At 50.7% G+C, this 20,379-nt stretch overlaps 1 protein-coding gene across 1 annotated transcript in view; it reads right to left on the bottom strand.

Moving 5' to 3' along the window:
• Window positions 1–20,379, bottom strand: part of SEC14L5 (SEC14 like lipid binding 5) — a 43,462-nt gene that overhangs the window by 16,651 nt on the left and 6,432 nt on the right. The window contains exons 2-7 of the mRNA XM_039239229.1: window positions 11,350–11,499; window positions 10,865–10,996; window positions 8,319–8,447; window positions 7,468–7,660; window positions 2,282–2,394; window positions 278–467 (exon numbers count right to left, since the gene is read on the bottom strand). Of these exons, the coding sequence (XP_039095160.1) occupies window positions 278–467; window positions 2,282–2,394; window positions 7,468–7,660; window positions 8,319–8,447; window positions 10,865–10,996; window positions 11,350–11,499 (907 nt within the window). The remainder of the gene's footprint in view (window positions 1–277; window positions 468–2,281; window positions 2,395–7,467; window positions 7,661–8,318; window positions 8,448–10,864; window positions 10,997–11,349; window positions 11,500–20,379) is intronic.

Below are 20,379 nucleotides of genomic sequence, written 5' to 3' on the forward strand. Positions count from 1 at the left end.
GTTTGCAGTAATTTGCTATGGCATACCCGGGGCACTAACGCATGCCCGTGCAGCCATTATGTGTGGGGGTCCCCACCATCAAAAGTTAGGGTGGGCTAACGCTGCCTCTGCATGGAGAAATGTTGCCTCGAGCCCAAATGTCTATTCCAGCCCTACGCTCCTCATGGCTGGGTGAGCCCCAAGGGCATCTCCAGACGCCAGAAGACTCCAAAGAAAAAATAATAAGATGCCAACGTGAAAGTGGCCCTCTGTGCATTAGGTAGGTAAAGGGACGCACCTATGTCCTGGTAATGCCAGCCCCCCGCGTAGAATTCCTCCAGGAGAGCAGGGGGCCGCCAGGTCTGAAGGAGGAGATCCACCTGGTGCTGCTTCCGCCAGCTCAGGGACTGGCGCAGCATCTCCCGGGCCTTGTCCAGGTGGAAGTCACGGGCCCGAAGGAACCGGAGGATGTGCTCATCTTTCGGAATCTGACAGAAGAAGGATAGAGCCTGTAGAAAGGAATTCCCTAACCCAGTAGAGAAGATTGCAGAAAATGAGTTCTCCCGTCTTCTCTGCAAAATACGTAGCTGGGAAAAGGACCACACACTCCACCACAAACGACACAGTCAAGGGGTGGACTGTAGTGAAAACCTGTGAGCTTGGGCTGCCGGACGTTTCTTCCTCCTCAGGCATCATTTGCTTTTGGGGAGCTGCGTGTCCTTCCTGCACCCCAGCACCAACGCTGGTTTTGGCTGGTGTTGCCGATCAGCACTCCATTCCCCTGGCCTCAGGGATGGCACGATCCAATCAGAGCATTTAGACTATTTAAATCAGAAGAACAGGACACGAGCCCTTTCTCTGCTGGTAAAGGTGAGCCTGCAGATTATGGGGAGCCCCAGCTCCAAGCTCAACAAGGAAATAAGTCTGACGGGGATGAAGCAGAAGTAAACAGATACAAGAGCTCAGGGGCTCTGACCACATGGGAGTCCTGATTCAGGACATCTCTGACACAGGCTGCATGGCCCCCTGGGCTGAACGATGTCCCTTCCAAATTCGCGTCTACCCAGAACCTCAGAATGGGACCTTATTTGGAAATGAGTCTCTACGGATATAATTAGATAAAGTGAGGTCATACTGGAGTAGGTGGGCCCTACTCTGTTTGGACACAGACACCGGACACGTGGAGGGAAGAAGGCCACGTGAGGGTGAAGGCAGACACTGGAATGACGTATCCACAAGCCAAGGACTGTGGCAGCCACCAGAAGCCAGGAGGGGGGAGGCGTGGCACAGATTGTCTCTCAGACCCTCCAGAAGGCTGGAGAGAACGCAGGCTCCAGAACCCTGCCCATGCCTTCATTTGAGACTTCTGGCCTCCAGAAATGTGAGGATAAGTTTCTGTTGTTTGTAGCATTTTCTTTCAGCAGTCCGAAGAAGTTAATACATCCCTCTCAATGGTTTGTTATAGGAGCCAATACATAGCCTCCCCTCTTTTTTTTTTTTTTTTTTTTTGCCTCTACTCAAACTGCAGTCCTCTCGCATATAACCCAGAGTCGAATTCGTAGGCCGAGTGACAAGCTAAGAGCCTGCCAGCTCTTCCTCCTTCCCTCGGGCAAATATTGACAGGCAAGGGGAAATCCAGCCCCAATAAAGTATCCCCTGCCCTGAGTGCTCATCCCATCCAGACACGACTCTAGGCATTTTATGTGGATCGTCCCTTGTTAATTCAGTCTAGGCGGTGTATGCTAGCATCATCCTCCTTTTACAGAGGAGAAAACAGGGGCAAACAGGTTCAATCACAGCCCAACATGAAAGCAACTTCCTTGTTGGCACCCCCCACCCCCACACACACACCCAGCATGGGGAGGGGAGAGGGAGGAAGGGCAAGCTCGAATTTCTTACTCAACAGAGCTGAAGGTCAAGTCCATGTTGGGACCTACATGCATGATGGACATTCATGTTATGGGGCTTAGAGGCTGGAGACATTTTTGGTTGTCACGACTGGGAGAGAGGAGCCCCTGGCGTCCAGTGGTGGAGGCCGGGGTGCTGCAACACCCAACAGGGCACACCCCACCCCATAAAGGCCTCCAGTGTCAAGAGTGCAAAGGATGAGCAACCCTGCAATCAGTGGTGTGCACGACATGCATTATAGATACAGGAGACAATCCATGATAGAAAGAAGGCAGAATACAGGTTTTCAGTGTTGCTGATGACATCAGCTTGTTGACCTGGGCCTCCTCCCCGAGTGCCTGGGATGAGTGGCTGGCATTGAACCTGCTCTGGAAGGCCCCAGCTCTGCACCCACCTTGCCTTTGTGGGTATCCTGCAGCCAGTGTCGAAGCTGGATGAGGCAGCTCTCCTGCATGGGCGTGAGATGGCCCAGGCACTGTTCGATGTAGTCTGCATCTAGTTTGTCCCCTGCAGGAGAATGGGGAGGCGTTCAGGACCAGAGGGTGATGCCACCCTCTTCACCACGTGGTCTGCCCTTTCTGGAAACCTCGACTTATTGGTCACCTCAGATCTGAAATGCAGTTCCAAGCCATACAGTGGCCCTTTCACCCAAGAACAGCCATGTGGGTTCCACATCCTCTGGTCTTCAACCCATTTCCAAGGTGTTTCTGAAAACTCATGGTGGGACCAGCCTGGATCTCGCTGTGGCAAGTGATTTGTCTCCACTGACCCTCGGAAATCAAGGTAATTCCCACTCCCTGGAGCTGTCCCATCTCTGAAGATGAGTAACGACACGCGCTTATGTTTCTAGACATGCATCATCTCAGTGAGCTGTCCCAACAGCCCTGTGAGGCAGGCACACTACTGTCCCCATTTCACAGAAGACAGGGGCACCTGGCTGGCTCAATCAGTTGAGCCTCTGAATTTGGCTCAGGTCAGGATCTCACAGCTTGTGGGTTCCAGCCCTGAGTCGGGCTCTGTGCTAATAGCTTGGAGCCTGGAGCTGCTTCTGATTCTGTGTCTCCCTCTCTCTCTCTGCCCCTCCTCCACTCGCACTCTGTCTCTCAAAAATAAAAAAACATTAAAAAAAAAATTTTTTTTTAAACTGAGGCCAAGGGAGGTTAAGTAGCAAATAAATGCGTGTGGTGCACTGAGCATAAAAGAGATGGTCAGGGGCACCTGGGTGGCTCAGTCGGTTAAGCATCCAACTTCGGCTCAGGTCATGATCTCACGGTTCGTGGGTTTGAGCCCCGTGTCAGGCTCTGTGCTGAGAGCCAGCTCAGAGCCTGGAGCCTGCTTCAGATTCTGTGTCTCCCTCTCTCTCTGACCCTCCCCTGCACATGCTCTCTCTCCCTCTCAGAAATAAATAAAAAACATTAAAAAGAGAGAGAGAGAGAGAGATGGTCATTATTACAGTTCCTTTTGCGTTCCCACCTCCCAGGCCCCTTGTAGGTTCGAGGCTTTTTGTAGACAGAGCCATGACCCCAAAATTCAGCCCGGGACCTGAACAGATCATTCCCACTGTTCAGTCCTGTCTTGCACAATGGGGCTGTTTGGGGGTCAGCATGTGCGGGCACTTAGAGCCTAGGTTCCAACCTGAGGTCCCATTTCCCACTCTTTAAAATTTTTTTTCAACATTTATTTATTTTTCAGAGAAGAGACAGAGTGTAAGTGGGGAAGGGGCAGAGAGAGAGAGGGAGACACAGAATCTGAAGCAGGCTCCAGGCTCTGAGCGGTCAGCACAGAGCCTGACATGGGGCTTCAGCTCACAAACCGTGAGATCATGACTGAGTCTAGGTCAGACACTTAACTGACTGAGCCAGCCAGGCGCCCCACCCATTGCCCACTCTTAACTGTTGAGGTGGCAGGGGCTGGCATGGTGAGACACATGGACATGTTAATATCTCAGCAGGGGGTAGACGCGTCACCAAGAGCAGCCCCCACAGTGTAGCCCGTTCTTTGTGTTCAGGTGGCAGAATAAGAAAACAAATGAAATGAGTGTACGTCCAGCAGCAGGATCCAATGGTTCCCTCTAAAGCAAAAAAAGCCCAAGTCTGGGGGCGCCTGGGTGGCTTAGTTGGTTAAGCGTCCAACTTTCGCTTAGGTCATGATCCCGCAGTTCGTGGGTTCGAGCCCCACGTCGGGCTCTGTGCTAACTGCCAGCTCAGAGCCTGGAGCCTGTTTCAGTCTGTGACTCCCTCTCTCTCTGACCCTCCCCTGATCACGCTGTCTCTCTCTCTGCCTCTCTCCTAGAAATAAATAAAAAACATTTAAAAAAAAAAAAAAAAAAAGCCCAAGGCTGGAGGTCAGTAGGCATCTGGGTAAACAGAGGAAGGAGAGATGCTGGTGGTGTATGGGGACAGGCAGCATCCAGAACCCCAGATGCCTCACAATGGTCAGAAGTGGACATGCTGGCGACGGGAAGGGGGAGTGGACAGGATGAGAGACAGAACACAAGGGAGACAAGAGATACCAGCATCCTTCCGGCCTCTGTGCAGCTGTGAAGGCCCCTTTCTCAAGAGCACAAAGGCTCAGTGATTCAGAGCAGCGGGGAGGGGCATGACTCTGCCTCTCACTGGCCATCCTAAGCACAGCACAGATGGATAAGGAAGGAAAAGTCTGGTGCAAATGAGGGCAAAGGGCATGACCACCAGACAGTGTCCACAAGAAGAGGCAGAAGTTTTAATTTTTTTTATATTTAAAAAAAATTCTTTTAACATTTATTCACTTTTGAGAGACAGAGAGAGACAGAGCACAAGCAGGAGAGGGGCAGAGAGAGAAGGAGACACAGAATCCAAAGCAGGCTCCAGGCTCTGAGCTTTCAGCACAGAGCCTGACGCAGGGCTCAAACCCAGAAACCGTGAGATCATGACTTGAGCCAAAGTCGGGCGCTTAACTGACTGAGCTACCCGGGTGCCCCTTAAATATTTTAAAAGTTTGCATACAACAGCAGCCAGCTAGCACAGAGTTGGTGCAGAACAAACATTTGTTGAATAAATGAATTTTGTTCTCCCTGAACACTGCCCCAGATGTAAGTTACTTGGCACATCTCCAAGAAAGCCAAGCCCTACACTTCAGTGACCGCAAAAGAAAGACTGAATCATCATGAGCACAAATGCACATGGTTAAAACTGAACTCATGGAGTATGTGTAGTTTTTGTGTCCTAGAGTTTTTTTTTAATTTATTTAAAATTATAATGTGAACATTTCCCATTGTCAACAAAAGTCTATAATATGACAGAGGGCTAATTGCCTTAAATACAAAGAGTTCTTACAAAGCAATAAGCCGATGGGCAGGGGCACCTGAATGGTTCAGTCGGTTAAGCCTCCGACTTTAGCTCAGGTCATGATCTCATAGTTTGTGAGTTCAAGCCCCACATCGGGCTCTCTGCTGACAGCTCGGAGCCTGCTTCAGATTCTGTGTCTCCCTCTCTCTTTGCCTGTCCCATGCTCATGCTCTGTCTCATTTTCTCTCAAAAATAACAAATAAATAAATAAACATTTTTAAAAATTAAAAAAAAAATGAATGGGCAAACAGGAAAACAGACAAAGTACAAGAACAGAGAGACTCACCAAAAAAAGCAATACAGAGTCACTAATCACGAGAAAATAATATTTGGCTTCACTCCTGAGGAAACACCTGATCACTAATTTACTAGTGGTCACTTTTTGCTTTCAGGGGTTCAAAACATTTAATAACAGTCTCATAGGGAAGCCAGAGTGAAATCAGGAACAGACAAAGCTATACACTTTGGGCAGAACATTGACTAGTATAACCAATCTTTGAAGCCCTAATTAGTAAATCTGTCAAAATTTTAGCTGCAGATAACCTTTGACCCAGAAATTCAACTTTAAAAATTTCAGGCCGCCTGGGTGGCTCAGTTGGTTAAGCATCCAACTTCAACTCAGGTCCTGATCTCACAGTCAGTGAGTTCAAGCCCCACGTCAGGTTCTGTGCTGACAGCTCAGAGCCTGGAGCCTGCTTCAGATTCTGGGTCTCCCTCTCTCTCTGCTCCTCCCCGACTTGTGCTCTGTCTCTCAAAAATGAATAAATGTTAAAAAAAAATTTTTTTAATTGTATGCTACAGGGTTGCTTGGCTGGCTCAGTGGGTAGAACATGTGACTCTTCATCTCAGGGTTGTGAGCTGGAGCCCCATATTGGGGGTAGAGATTATTTAAAAATAAAATATTAAAAAAATATAAAAAATAGGGGTGCCTGAGTGGCTCAGCCAGTTAAGCGTCTGACTTCTGCTCAGGTCATGATCTCACATTTCATGAGTTCAAGCTCCACATTGGGCTCTGTACTAACATGCAGAGCCTGCTTGGGATTCTCTGTCTCTCTCTCTCTCTCTCTCTGCCCCTCCACAACCTTAAGTACAAAGATACACTATATTATCTCTATGTTTTGTTTTTTTTTTTATGTTTTATTTATTTCTAGGAGAGAGACAGAGTGAGCAGGGGAGGGTCAGAGAGAGGGAGATATAGACTGAAACAGGCTCCAGGCTCTGAGCTGGCAGTCAGCACAGAGCCCGACACGGGGCCCAAACCCACGAACCGCGAGATCATGACCTAAGCGAAAGTCGGACGCCCAACCGACTAAGCCACCCAGGCGCCCCTACCTCTATGTTTTAAAAACTGGAAACCTAAATGTCCATCAATAGAAGCCTAGATAAGTAAACTAACAAAAATAAGCAATAATAAATGTTTCTTATGTTTATTTATTTATTTTGAGAAAGAAAAAGAGCAAGAGCAAGCAGGAGAGGGGCAGAGAGAGAGAGTGAGAGAGAGAATCTCAAGCAGGCTCTATGCGGTCAGGGCAGAGCCCAACATGGGGCTTGAACCCACAAACTGTGAGATCTTGACCTGAGCCAAACTCATGAGTCAGATGCTGAGCCACCCAGGTGCCACAATAATAAATGTTTATTAATAAATAAGTTACGGTGCAGCCACACCATGAAATACGGCAAAGTGGTAAAACAGATGCACTGATCTAGAAAGCTGTTCAAGCAACATTAATAAGTGAAAAAAAGCAAAACATCAAGTAGCATGTGTACCATTCACTCAGCAGAAGTTATACAGGTATGCATGTGTGTATATACATATATATATGCGCTTAGATAGTTTCAGGAAATGCAAACACAAAACTAGCATTTCCTCCAGGGAGAGGAAAAGAGTCTTACTCCCTCATTTACATCTTCCAAGAAGTTTGAATGTTTCTTTCTACCATCTTCATGCATTACTCATATAATTAAAAATAGCAATAAAATCAGACAAAAGGGCAGCCCTGAGGCAGCAGATCAGGTCAATTCCTGATTTAGAAATAAACCGGTTCTGGCTCTTGAGCCGGAAGGAAGAAAGGGGAAAGCAGCAGGAAAGGGCGGAGGCTGAGTCATTCTGGGTCTAGACCCATTCCCAAGGGGACCAGCAGCAGCTCTTCCCTACAGAGTGAGCAAACACGAAGCAGGCTTCCAGGGACCGGGGCGGTTGTGGGGGGGACAAGGGTGCAGGCCTGGCCAGCTGGCCGCAGCCGCAGGGACCTACCGTCTGTAACCATCATCTCAGGAGCAGGGGCAGGAGGGCCGCTGGGCCCGTCGGCCTCCAGGGAGCCCGGATCCCTCAGCCCAGCCTGGGAGCGGGCGTCTTCCTCTCTGACGGGGGCAGGCGTCCACCGGGGAACGTGAGAGGTGCCTTGGGAGATGAGCTCGTTCAGGTAATGCTCAATCACCTCCTTCCCCTGGAAGCCAGAGAGCCCAGAGGCACATGACAGCAGGGCCGGAGAGCGGGGGTAACCGCATCAGCCTGGGAGTCACCCCCACCTGGCCGCAGTCCCAGCCCTGACGCGTGGCTATGGAGCAGCTGAAATGTGGCCAGTCCAAATGGAGATGTTCTGTGAGTGTCAAGAATGAACCGGATTTCCAAGACTTAGGACAGAATGAAGAATCTAAAATAGCTCATTAATAGGTTTTCTATGGGTAACATGTGGGTTGAAATACATTGTTGAAATGAATTTCCCCTGTTTCATTACATGAAAAGCCTCTGTGCTCAGGAACAGGTCTGAGAGTTTTGCACAGTCACCAGTTTTAACCAGAAAAAAGCACCACAGAATGCCCTTCCTCTGTCCAGAGTTGACTATACAAGCCGCAAACATCGGGGAGCATACGGAGAGTGATTGTGGTGCCCCCATTACAGGCCAGGTGGTTTCTACTCATTCTCTTGTGTGTTATGGTCATTGTTAAGATACCAATTCTATGGATGAGAAGACTGAGACCAAGGAAGGTTAAGGATCGATCCTGCCCATGTCACTAGGGTTATCAGGTGGCAGAGCAGGTTTTGAACCAGGCTCTGAGGCCTGTGTACCTTCCTCCCTGTGGCTGAGGGAGCCCTCTCCTTACCCTCTTGACATTCGCTGTGTACTGCTTCATGGCGATCTTCTCCAAGGCACTTTCGAAGCCAAAGAAGGACCGGATGTCAAGCGAGGCCGACTGCTCAAAGCAAGTCCACTCTTCGTTCTCAGGGTGGACCTGAAAGCCAGGCAGGGGCAATGACAGGTCTCAGTGTGGGGGACCAGGCCCTCCCCTAGGGCTCTCTTGGTGATCTGGGCCCAGCCATGCAGTGGACAACATGGCAACACCGGAGTGGGGGGGCAGCAGTCCCCCCCCCCCCGGAGAACAATGCAAAGTGTTAGAGAACAAAGAGCCTTCTCGTGAGGGGCTGGAAGAAAGTGGATTTGGTATCTTCTAGCCTGTCCCTTAAATCAGTTCTACAATGATATATTTAAATGAGTAATATATTTAGGGGCACCTGAGTAGCTTAGTCAGCTGGGCGACTGGCTCTTGGTTTCGGCTCAGGTCATGATCCGACAGTCTTTGGGTTTGAGCCTCACGTCGGCCCTTCGCTGACCGTGCAGAGCCTGCTTGAGATTCTCTCTCTCCCTCTCTCTGTCCCTCCCCTACTATCTTTCACTCTCTCTCTCCCTCAGTACTTCTCAATCTTTCCTGGGCAGAAGTGTTACCAGGGAGTCTGGCAGGACTATTACCAGGGGGCGCCTGGGTGGTTCAGTCGGTTAAGCTTCTGACTTCTGCCCAGGTCATGATCTCAAGGTTCATGGGTTCGAGCCCCACATTGGGCTCTGTGCTGACAGCTCAGAGCCTGGAGCCTAATTTGGATTCTGTGTCTCCCTCTCTCTGCCCCTTCCCCATATTTTCTCTCTCTTTCTCAAAAAAAAAAAATTAAAAAAAAATTTTTTAAATATGCAGATGCCTGGGTCAAATAGGTCCAGGGCAGGGACTGGAAACCTGCATTCCTCAAGAAGCCTCAGTGAGACTGACTCAACTGTTGGTAGAACTCACTCTGAGAAATACTGCACTAAAAGTTTTTATTTATAAAAAACTGCCACCCACACAACTCCCTAGAGGTAAGCATCAGAACATTCTGGGTCCAGTTTCCAGAGGAGCTGGAGGTGTGGAAAGAAAAAGCAATGGGCATTTACTGGACACCTGCTGTATACGAGGCACCACGCCAAGTGCTGGGGATGGGACAGCGCCCGTTGAACAAGGCAACCCCCCTCCCCCGCGTAGGGGAGACTCTGATGCACCATAGTTGTGACACTGGAGTTATCATTATGAAAACTAGCATTTGGGATCTAGCACAGGCGAAGCTCTATCTACACTGTCTCACAGGCTCCTCGCAGCACCAGATCAGGCCAGTTGGGCTGACAGATATGCAAGGGGTAGCCTAGGGAGGGGCAGCAACTTGCCCAGCATCACTCAGCAAGAAGGTGCCAGGGCTAGGCTCCATCCCAGTAAGCGCCTCCAGAATCCTCCCTCAGTCCAGCCCCCGGGCCGCAGGACCCTGCCTCTGCAGCCTCCATTCTCAGACTTCACGCATCCGCCTCTGGCTCTTCACACATGCTGTTCCTGCCTTAGAACTCTGTTCCCAGCCCTCTCATGCGCCAGCTCTCAGCTTCGTGGCTTCAGAGGGACACTGTTACCTAACAGAGTGCCTCTGCTCTTATTTTCCCAACTGCTGTCTTCTGGATCCCTTCTTAGTATCTGTGACAAAGTTGTAAGAATACGTTGACTTTTTTTCCTTGTCTGTATCTCCCGCTGGAATGGAAGTTCTTATGAGCACAAGAGTCAGGCAGACTAGCCCATGCCCTAGCTGGGTGCCCGACACAGAGTAGGTGTCAGTCAGTGCGCACTGGAGAATAATAACAATTACCATTAATGATACGAAAAAGTAACACACATACAGGGCTTAGTAAGTGCCAGGCCCGCTTCTAAGGGGTTTCGGATACTGTACTTCCTCCACTCCTCACCACAACCCACGTGGGAGCTGTCATCATTAACCCCATTTTACAGATGAAGAAACTATAGGGGCGTCTGGGTGGCTCAGTCTGGTAAACGTTTGACTTTGGCTCAGGTCATGATCTCACAGTTCGCGGGTTCAACCCTGAGTTTGGCTACGTGCTGACAGGTCAGAGCCTGGAGCCTACTTCGGATTCTCTGTATCTTCTCTCTCTCTCTCTGCCCCTCCCCTACTCATGCTCTGTCTCTCTGTCTCTCAAAAATAAACATTTCAAAATTTAAAAAGAAAGAAAGAAACTGTAAATGAGGCTCCCTTTCAAGGAGGAAGGAAAGGAGAGAGAGAAGGGGGGGGCAGGTTGCCAGGTTTCCCCAGTAAAATACAGGATGTCATATTTGAATTTCAGATAAACGACGAATAATGTTTTGGTAAGTATGTCCCAAGCAGTATTTCAGACTACTTAAACTAACAGAAAAGGATCAGCTGTGTATCTGAATTGCAGATGTAAGTGAGTGTCCTGCAAGGTACCCACACGGCCCTGGGGGCGGGGGAGGGCGGGGGAGGGGCACTGATGGCGACTGCAGGACACGGGGGGGGGGGGGGGGACGGAGAGGGAAGGCCCAGGCAGGCTCACGGTATAGCTGCAGCTCTCGTTGACCACCACGCGGTTGGCGAAGGTCTCATTGTGGGCTTCGATGAGGAGGGTCCTCTCCCTCCAGTTCAACACGTTTCTCTGCACAAAGACCACGTGCTCAACGCCGGCAATCTGCAAGGCGGGGGCAGGCTGCTGGACACGGGGACTCCCCAAGACCCCAAGACCCCGTGCTTGCCTACCAGCCCTCCATCCGCAAACCCCAAGACCCCTGGCGCTCCGCCCAGAGCCTGCCCAGCAGCCCCAGAACCTTGTCCCCAGCTCCTAGGCCTTGGTCCTTCCCAGATCCGCCCTCCGACCTGGACCCCAATCCCCAGGGCGGCGCATCAGCACCTGCGCTCACACGCACACTCACTGTCTCCACCGCTTGAACCCGCCCGCAGGTCCCCAGGTCCCCCCATCACCCTATCGAGTCCCCGCTCCGCGCCCGCCCCGCCCCCGCCGCCCCTGTCGCCCCGCCCCCCCACCTTGCGCAGCAGCCGCGGGGCCTCCACGCGCAGCCTGCAGCTCCGCTCCACCACGTGCACCGCCCCGTCCGCGCTGCGGGACTCGCGCAGGACCTCGCTGCCCAGGAAGACGGGGATCTGCGGGCAGGTGGGGAAGCGCTTCTCGTAGGCCTGGGGGCAGAACGGGAGGGAGTGCCAAGGGAGCCGGGGCCTGTCGGGAGAGCTGGCCTCTCCCGCCTGCTGGGCTGCAGACACCTGTTTAGGGCTGGGCCATGATTTGCAACTCACTCTTTGGCTTCGCCTTTGAGATTTCACCCTCAGAAGGAAAAGTGGGCTTGCCTGGGGCATTTTAAAAGACAACTTCTTTGAGAAAAAAAACACATTGGACATAATCTAACACCTCTTCGTGACAAAAAACACTCAAGAAAGAGGGGGATTAGGAGGAACTTAACGTTGGACCATGGGGAAGGAGAAGGGGGAAAATAGTGGGGGAGGGGGAGGGAGGCAAACCATGAGAGACTCTTGAATGCCTAGAACAAACTGAGGGCTGATGGGGGTGGGGGGGAAGGGTGGTGATGGGCATGGAGGAGGGCAGTTGTGGGGACGAGCACTGGGTGTTATATGGAAACCAACATGACAATAAACTATTTAAGAAAAAAACACTCAAGAAAAGAAGAATAGAAAGGAATCTCTTCAACCTGATAAATCAGATAACATCATACTCAATGCTGAAAGATGGAATGCTTTCCCCTAAGATCAGGGACAAGGCAAGGGTGTCCGCTGTGGCCACGTCTGTTCAGCAGTGTCCTGGGCATTCCAGCCCCGGCAGTTAGGAAGGGAAGAGAAATACAAGGCATCCAGTTTGGAGGACGAGAGTCTGCCCGGTGCCAGAAGTGCCAAGGTAGGAGCCATCATGGGGTAAGCCCACATCCGTGGCTGACTGTATCCAAGTGGGGTCTGCTCCAAGCGCCTGTCACAGCCCACGTGCCCGGGAATCAAGATCAAAGCAGCTCCAAAAATAGTGCTGGCATCTGAGGACACGCACCTCCTCCCCCATCCCTGCGGGCTCCTCCCAGCTCAGAAGGACAGAGGCGGGGGAGGGGCGACGAAGAGATGGAACTGTGCCTGGTGCCCTTGGTGTCACCCCAGGCCCCACAAGGCCAGCCCAGTGAGTCTTCCTGCCATATGTTGGAGCTGCTTGCCTAGTACAGACACGGCAGACACACCAGGGTTAGAATAAGGAGCCCTTGTTCCCCAGGGGACCCCAGGGGAGAGTGCTCGGTAGGCAGGCCAGCATTTATCAGAAGACTGCATAGTGAGGTGGGTAAATCCTGTGGTGGTGGCCACAGTTCTACCTCCTCCCAACAGAGGCACATCCTTTCCTTCTGTAAGCCTCTTTTACCATCTGGGAAATGGGTATATCCCAAGCCTGCCTCCCCGAGTATGAAACCCAAGCTTTCCGGGCTCTGCAGAGCCCGGCTCATTGAAGGCAACCAGAATTTTCACTCTCCAGGCAACAAGGCTCAAACGGCAGCAGAACACAGGTCTGTAAGAACTGCTCCCATCCAGCCCTGTATGAGTACTTCCTTGGCATCAGATGCAAGAGGGAGCCAGAGGAGCTGGCCTGGGCCCACCTCCATGACAGGCAGAGGGGTGCTGACATTCTGTGAAAGTATGTGGAGGGAAAGGGGTGCATGTTTCAGAATTGGACAGGCTCAGTTCACGTCTCTTCTACTTTCTCACTAAGTGACCTTGGGCAAGGCACTTGCCCTCTCTGAGCCTCTGTTTCCTCATCTGTAAAAGAGGTGGTCACCAGATGGTGTCTCAGAGCAGTTGGCACTCAGGGAGCCTTGACTACTCCTCCAGCTGTGCATTTTCTTCCATTTAATCCTCTGAATGGCATCCCCATTTGACAAATGAAAACATTGCAACCCAGAGAGGCTAAGTAACTAACCCAAGGTCACACAGTGAAAACTGGTGTATCTGGATTGAATCCCACTGTGGCCCAGTCCCCATTCCTTCAGGAACCTTGCTCAGCAGCAGGCGTGTTCTCCTGGGCAGCTGGGAAACAGCCAGGCATTGTCCCTGGAGCCCTGCGGTCACTATTTCCCCCTTCTCCATACTTAGTACCTCAACTCCTGCTGGCTGGTGGCCACACTGCCCCTGAGTTTCTGCACTTCCTCTGACTATTCTACAGTCTCTCCTGCACCCAGATGAAATGATGTACTCAGAACAGGCCTGGATGCCCAGAACGTGTCCTACACTCGTTGCCGTGGTCACCACGCTCCAGGCATTCTCGCCCACCAGCCACCTTCACTCTGCTCCAGCCACCCCAGACTTGCTGTTTCTTTTTTTTTAATGTTTATTTATTTTTGAGAGAGAGAGAGAGAAAGAGAGAGAAAGCATGAGCAGGGGAGGAGCAGAGAGAGAGAGAGAGAGAGAGACATAGACATACAGAATCCGAAGCAGGCTCCAGACTGAGCTGTCAGCACAGAGCCTAATACGGGGCTTGAACTCATGAACCATGAGATCATGACCTGAGGAGAAGTCAGACCCTTAACCGACTGAGCCACTCAGATGCCCCCAGCCTTGTTCTTTCTAAAACACATTTTTTATGGGTTCACTGGTGCTCCCTCCCTCGCACCAACAAAATTCAGGTGTCCTACCCAGAACCTCTGAATGTGACCTTGTCTGGAAATAGGTCGTTGCAAATGTAATTAGTTAAGATGAGGTCATACTTGAGTGAGGGGAAGACTGCTAATCCAATATGACTGAGGGACATTTGATCACAGACACTCATAGAGGGAGATCACCATGTGAAGATGAAGGCACAGGTTTGGGTGATTCCTCTACAGACCAAGGAACTCCAAAGACTACCAGCGACACCAGAAGCTAAGAGAAAGACATGGAATGGGTTCTCCCTCGAGCCTTCAGAGGAAACCTACTCTACCAACACCTTCATCTCAGGCGTTTAGCCTTCAGACTGTGAAGTAAAAAGTTTCTGCTGTTTAAGCCACCCAGTTTCTGGTACTTTTTAAAGTCAGCCCCAGGACACTAATGCACCCACCACCTGTTCCTGCCACAGAGCCTTTGCACAGGCCATTCCATCTGCTTGGGCCACTATTCAATTTACTTGACAGTGAAGGAGGAGGAAGGGTACTGAGTAACTGGGGCTTGCAGAGGGGTAGGAGATCTGGACGGAGGGCTGAGGAGATGCTGGACTCAGGGACTCATCTGTGCTGGTCCCTCTTCCTGGGACATCTACCCCCACCCTCTCCCCTGCAAGGCTGTCTCTTCCCTATTCTGTCCATTTAGCCCATTCATTTCTTCAATACCGTTTATCACACCCTTTAGCTATATACTAGCTTGCATGTTGTGTGCCGAAGGCCCAGGCTACATGCTTTTCCACAGCACTGACCTCACACATGCCTGTCTCAGTTCTTGGCACACACTAGGGCTAATAAATGCCCACAAGCAAAGAAAAAAATAACTAACTTGTTGGTGATCCAAAAAGCCCTAAGAAAGGTGTCCTGGGAGGGGAATGATGGGCCGTGGATTCAACACATGCATCCAAGTGAGCTCACCAGGCTGACTTCCTGTTGCAACAAATGCTTTGTTAGAAGAGCTCCGTCTGGAGCCCCCAGATAACAGTGAAGGGCAGAGGGCTGGCCAGCAGCAGATGGGTGCTAGGGCACAACTGTCCCTGACCCTGCAAAGGAAGGTGCTACCTTCCTCAAGTAACTAACGGCTGCCCCATCAATGGAGACGTGCCAGGCATTGGGAAGGGGAACGGCCTTCTGTCTCAGGCACCATCTAGAGGGCAGGACCCCAAAAGAAAGAGTCTGTCCGGCTCCAAATCTCCAGCCAGAGAGTCCCTGGGGTTGTGAGGTCCAGTGTCAGACATTGTTGCTATGAGATTTCTAGGGCATTAATTGTGTTTCCTTGCACAGAGCTTCGAGATGGGAACTAGAATTTCCCCATTGTACAGATAAGCAAGTTGAGGCTTCAGAAGGCATCACATAGTCAGTAAGTGGTGGGGTTGGAGTGCAAGCCCATCTGACCCAGACCTCAGCCCTGAACCACCCTGTCCTGCCTCTCAGGGGACTTTAGCTACATCACACGTGTCAATAATCTGGAACTGCTGAGTCCTGCTGGCCTAACACCTGTGAGTCAGGGGCACCTTTGCCTTTGACACATCACAGGGTCTCAGAGGACCAAACAGTCCACAGGATCCTCCCTGGGGGCTCCTGTTCCCACAAATCGGGCCTGAGCTTCTCTGTGCCGAACAAACACATGGTTTGCCTTCCTCGGGGATACAAGGTAGCAGAAGGGATTCAGTTACAGCCCTTTTGCCAGGTGGCTGGAGAGGGACACCCAAGCCTCCTCCCTCAGAAAGGAAGCTGGTCCAAGGCCCAGAACCCGCCCGTGCAGGGCTGCAGCTGGGGTAGGCAGAGACCAGTGGAAACTTCCGTTGACTGCCTCCCATGGGCCTCTGTCCTGCAGAAATCCACAGTGACACACTTAGCAAGCGGAGATGGGCTGCTGGCCTCCTAGCTTGCCTACCCCCACGAGCCTACCCCTTGAGCATGGCATGTCATCCCTCTCCCTTCAGCCTCATCTGTCAAGTGGAGCCATCCACTCCCCATGAGCACTTGGTTGTACCCGTTTCTGACATCAGAAGTCACTGGCCCCTGGCAGCGAGTTTTTTCCCCTCCCACCAACCCCAGTGCTTGTCAAAGTGACATAGTCAACACTCAGTAGACATTTACATGATGAATGAGTGAATGACAGCATTGCATACCCATTAAGAACACGGACTCTGGGGCTTGGCTCCAAATCTCTGCCTCTTACCAGCTGTGTGGACTTGAAGGAGTCCTCAAGCTCTCAGCGCCTTAATGCATTCGTTTGTTAGAGGAGAATAAGAAAAGTAGCTACCTTGCTGGGTTGTGGGATGTGTGTGTAGGGGGGGAATGAAGGAGTCCGTTTTTGTAAAGTGCTGAGAACAGTGCCTGGCACATGGTTCATTCTACATAAGCATTTGTTAAATAAATTTAAATTTTAAAAAAGAGTGAGATTCTATAAAGTACAGAAAAGCTATTTCTGCTAATCACTTGACAGCTGCTGCCTCCTCCCCCTTCCTTCCTGCTCTTCCTCATGCAAATTCGAAAAAGGCTGGAAGCCGATTATCCCAAACCTTCCACCAAGAGTCGGGAAAGAAGATCCAAACCACATTAACTTCGTCTTCCCTTTCCAGGCTGCAGGCTGGATTCGGGGCACTGACCACTGCGTGACCTCACGCGAGACACCCGCCTCCCCCATCACTCCCCAGGAGCCTTCCTTGACGACCCCAACCTGCCCTCTTCAAGCCTGGGAGACCCCATGACAGACAAGAAGCTACCCTCTCAGCTCCCCCAACTTTTTTTTTAAAACCTGAGATATCATTCTCATACCATAAAATGCACCCTTTTGAAGTGTTCACTTCAGCGGGTTTTAGCACATTCACAAAGTTGTGCAAAACCATCACCACTATCTAGTTCCAGAACATTGTCCTCACCCCGGAAAGAAAGTCACTACCCATTACAGTCAGTCCCCTTTGCCCCCACCCGAGCCCTAGGCAACCACTACTCCACTTTCGATCTCTGTAGATTTGCTTTTTCTGGACATTTCATGTACGTGGAATCATGTACGTGGCCTTTGGTATCTGGCTTCTTTCACTTGGTGTCATGTCTACGAGGTTCACCACGCTTAGCGTGTGGCAGTGTTTCCTTCCTTTGCATGGTTGACTAACGTTCCACTGTACTGATTCCCCCAACTTTGGCCAAGTTGTTGAGCTAGAGCTTGGTGAATGAGATATCCTACTGCAGCGGAGTCATGCCAGCTGATGAGGGGCAGCAGGCATGGCAGGGCCAGGGCAACGTTACTCTGGAGCCTTTTGAAATGACTGCTGTATACAATCTATAGAAACAGGTTTACCTGCAAGGTCCTGCAGCTGAACAAGCTGCTGCTGTTCTAGTCAAAGCCAGCTCTGGAGACACAAAAGATGCAGACAAAGGGTCACAAAGACCCTGCAGCCAGGACACGTTGACATAGCAAGGGTACAAGCTCCGGTGTGGGGGGGACAGCAGAGTGAGAGCAGGGTCTGCAAGCCATTTCTGCCCCTTGCGACCTGAGCAAACTTCACTTACCCTCTCTGAGACTCAGTTCCCTCAAAAAATTTTTTTAAAAAAAGAAGAAGAAAAGAGAGAGAAAATAATGAGAATGATGATGATTCCTACTTTGTAAGGACTACAGTAAAGATTAAAGGGAGGTAATATGTTCAAGGCACTTAGCAGTGCCAGAAATCACATCATAGTTTTTTTTTAAGTTCATTTTGTTTATTTATTTATTTAGAGGGGTGGGGGAGGGGCAGAGAGAGAGGGAGAGAGGGAATCCCAAGCAGGCTCCATGCTGTCAGTGCAGGGTCTAAGTTGGGGCTCAAACCCACAAAATCACGAGTTGGATGCTTAACCGAGTGAACCACCGGGTGCCCCACATCGTAGATTTTTTTAAATGGGCAAGAGTCAACCAACTGGCATTTGAACAGATAGTTGTACAGAATCATTCACAATAGCCAAATAATAGAAACATCCCAAATGTGGGGCGCCTGGGTGGCTTAGTCAGTTAAGCGTCCGACTTTCGCTCAGGTCATGATCTCGTGGTTTGTGGGTTCGGGCCCCACGTCGGGCTCTGTGCTGACAGCCAGCTCAGACCCTGGAGCCTGTTTCAGAGTCTATATCTCCCTCTCTCTCTGACCCTCCCCTGCTCACGCTGTCTCTCTCTCTCTCTCCTACAAATAAAAAAAAAAAAAAGAAGAAAAAGAAACATCCCAAATGTCCACTTGACAGATGTATGGATCAACAAAATGTGGTTCATCCATACAGTGGAATATTATTCAGCCAAAAAAAAGGAAGGACGCACTGCTTCACGCTACAACATGGGTGAATTTCAAAAATATCACTCAGTGAAAGAAGTCAGACCCAAAAGGACAAATACTGTATGCTCTACCTGTATCAGTTCCGTGGAACAGTCAGACTCACTGACAGAGAGTAGACGACTGGGCACCAGGGGCTGGAGGGCAGGAGGGATGGGGAATTAATGGTTAATGGGGGCACAGTATTACTTTCAGAAGATGAAAGAGTTCTGGGGATGGGCAGTGGTGAGGGCTCGCACAGCAGTGTGTATGTGCTTCGTGCTGAACTGAGGTGTACACCTAAAAGGTTAAACTTTAAAAAAATGGTTAAAGTGGAAAATTTTGCATTATGTATATCTTACCACAAATTAAAAAAAAAGAGGGGTGCCTGAGTGACCCAGTCAGTTAAGCGTTCGACTCCAGCTCAGGTCATGATCTCACAGTTCGTGAGTTTGAACCCCACGTCAGGCTCTGTGCTGCCAGCTCAGAGCCTGGAGCCTGCTTCTGATTCTGTGTGTGTGTGTGTCTCTGCCTCTCCTCCGTTCATTTTCTGTCTTTCAAATATGAATACATTTAAAAAAATAAGAGTAAGTCATCTTGGGTGGTTTATCAGCCCTGGCAGGAGCATAAATTATGATTTGAAATAGGATATCGTGTGTGCATGTTGTGTTTGTTTATAGTTAACACCTCTGTCTCTGTGTCTGTTTTCTTCACCACTTGATTCCCCAGTGCCCTCGTACAACACATGGGATGCTGTCAACACCCAGCCAATATTTGCCAAAGGAAGGAAGGAAGGAAGGAAGGAAGGAAGGAAGGAAGGAAGGAAGGAAGGAAGGAAGGAAGGAAAGGAGGCTGGCAAGTGTTGGAGAATGAAAGCGGGAAGTTGGAGCCGTGGACATACATCTTGAAGAGTAGGTGGAGCGGTGCAGGACCCCCACCTCCCCTGAGTGAGTACCGTCTCCAGCTGCCAGAGCACTGCCGCAGGCCCAGGGGATAACCTGTGCCTGTGGATTGCTCTGTATGCTCCAGCTGCAGAGAGCTGAGTCCTGAAAGGTGCCTCTGGCCCAGGTGCATAAACGCCGGAGTTGATCCCCTCTGCCGTCACGGAGAGCTGGTGCAGCCACTGCTCTTGGCCCAAGAATTAGCCCTGAACCAGGTTCTAGGGAACACTTCTGCCTGTATTTCAGTTTCCTGGTCCCGAGGCTGCGGCATGGGGTGCAGTTAGTAGCGCCTAGGTATTATCTGGTTCTATGCTATCCCTTCTTCTCAAGAATTAGATTTGGATGGGGGGCAATGGTGGGGGAGAGGGGGAGAGGCAAACCATGAGAGACTCTTGAATGCTGAGAACAAACTGAGGACTGATGGGTGTGTGTTGGGTGGGGGGAGATGGGCATGGAGGAGGGAACTTGTGGGGATGAGCACTGGGTGTTATATGGAAACCAACTTGACAATAAACTATTTGTAAAAAAAAAAAAAAAAAAAGAATTGGATTTGGATGTCACTTTGCCCCAGCCAGGACTGTGTCCCTCTGTCGTGAGCTCACACCATCAGAACGCCCAGTCTCTCCAGCACTGAGGGGAACGCACAGCCTGGCCGCTCCGCCTGGCAACGGCACAGAACCTGCCGTGGTTTCTCACCCACGTATGGGGGAGCAGGGTGGGGGAAACTCTCCTCCCCAGAACACACTCTATGCCTACTAATTTCTAGGATCAGCTGGTGCCCTTGGTGGTTCAGGGAGGGACAGGGAGGCAGACGCCAGAGCCTCCTGACATTTAGCAGTATGTCAGGATCTTGATGGGAGGGAAACGCTATTTTAGATTTTTCAAGTGTCTCAGGAATGTGCCCAGCCTCTGTCACCTCTGCCTGTCCACGTTCCCCTGGCCCCTGGGATGGAAAACCCCCTCCAATCTACTTAAACGCTAAATCTGATCATGTCACTCATGCTTAAATCCTTCCAAAGCTCCCAAGGTCCTTGAAGAGACTTGAATTGACCCCGCCAATCACTTTCTAACTCACACTGGAACCCAAATGAGCCACATCTCTCTCTTCAGAGAGAAGGTCTGTTCCTTCTCTGCCCACAGTGGCCCTCCTCCCCTTGGCAA

The sequence above is a fragment of the Hyaena hyaena genome, unplaced genomic scaffold, assembly GCF_003009895.1.
Source record: "Hyaena hyaena isolate Hyena2069 unplaced genomic scaffold, ASM300989v1 scaffold_155, whole genome shotgun sequence".
Taxonomy (NCBI): Eukaryota; Metazoa; Chordata; class Mammalia; order Carnivora; family Hyaenidae; genus Hyaena; species Hyaena hyaena.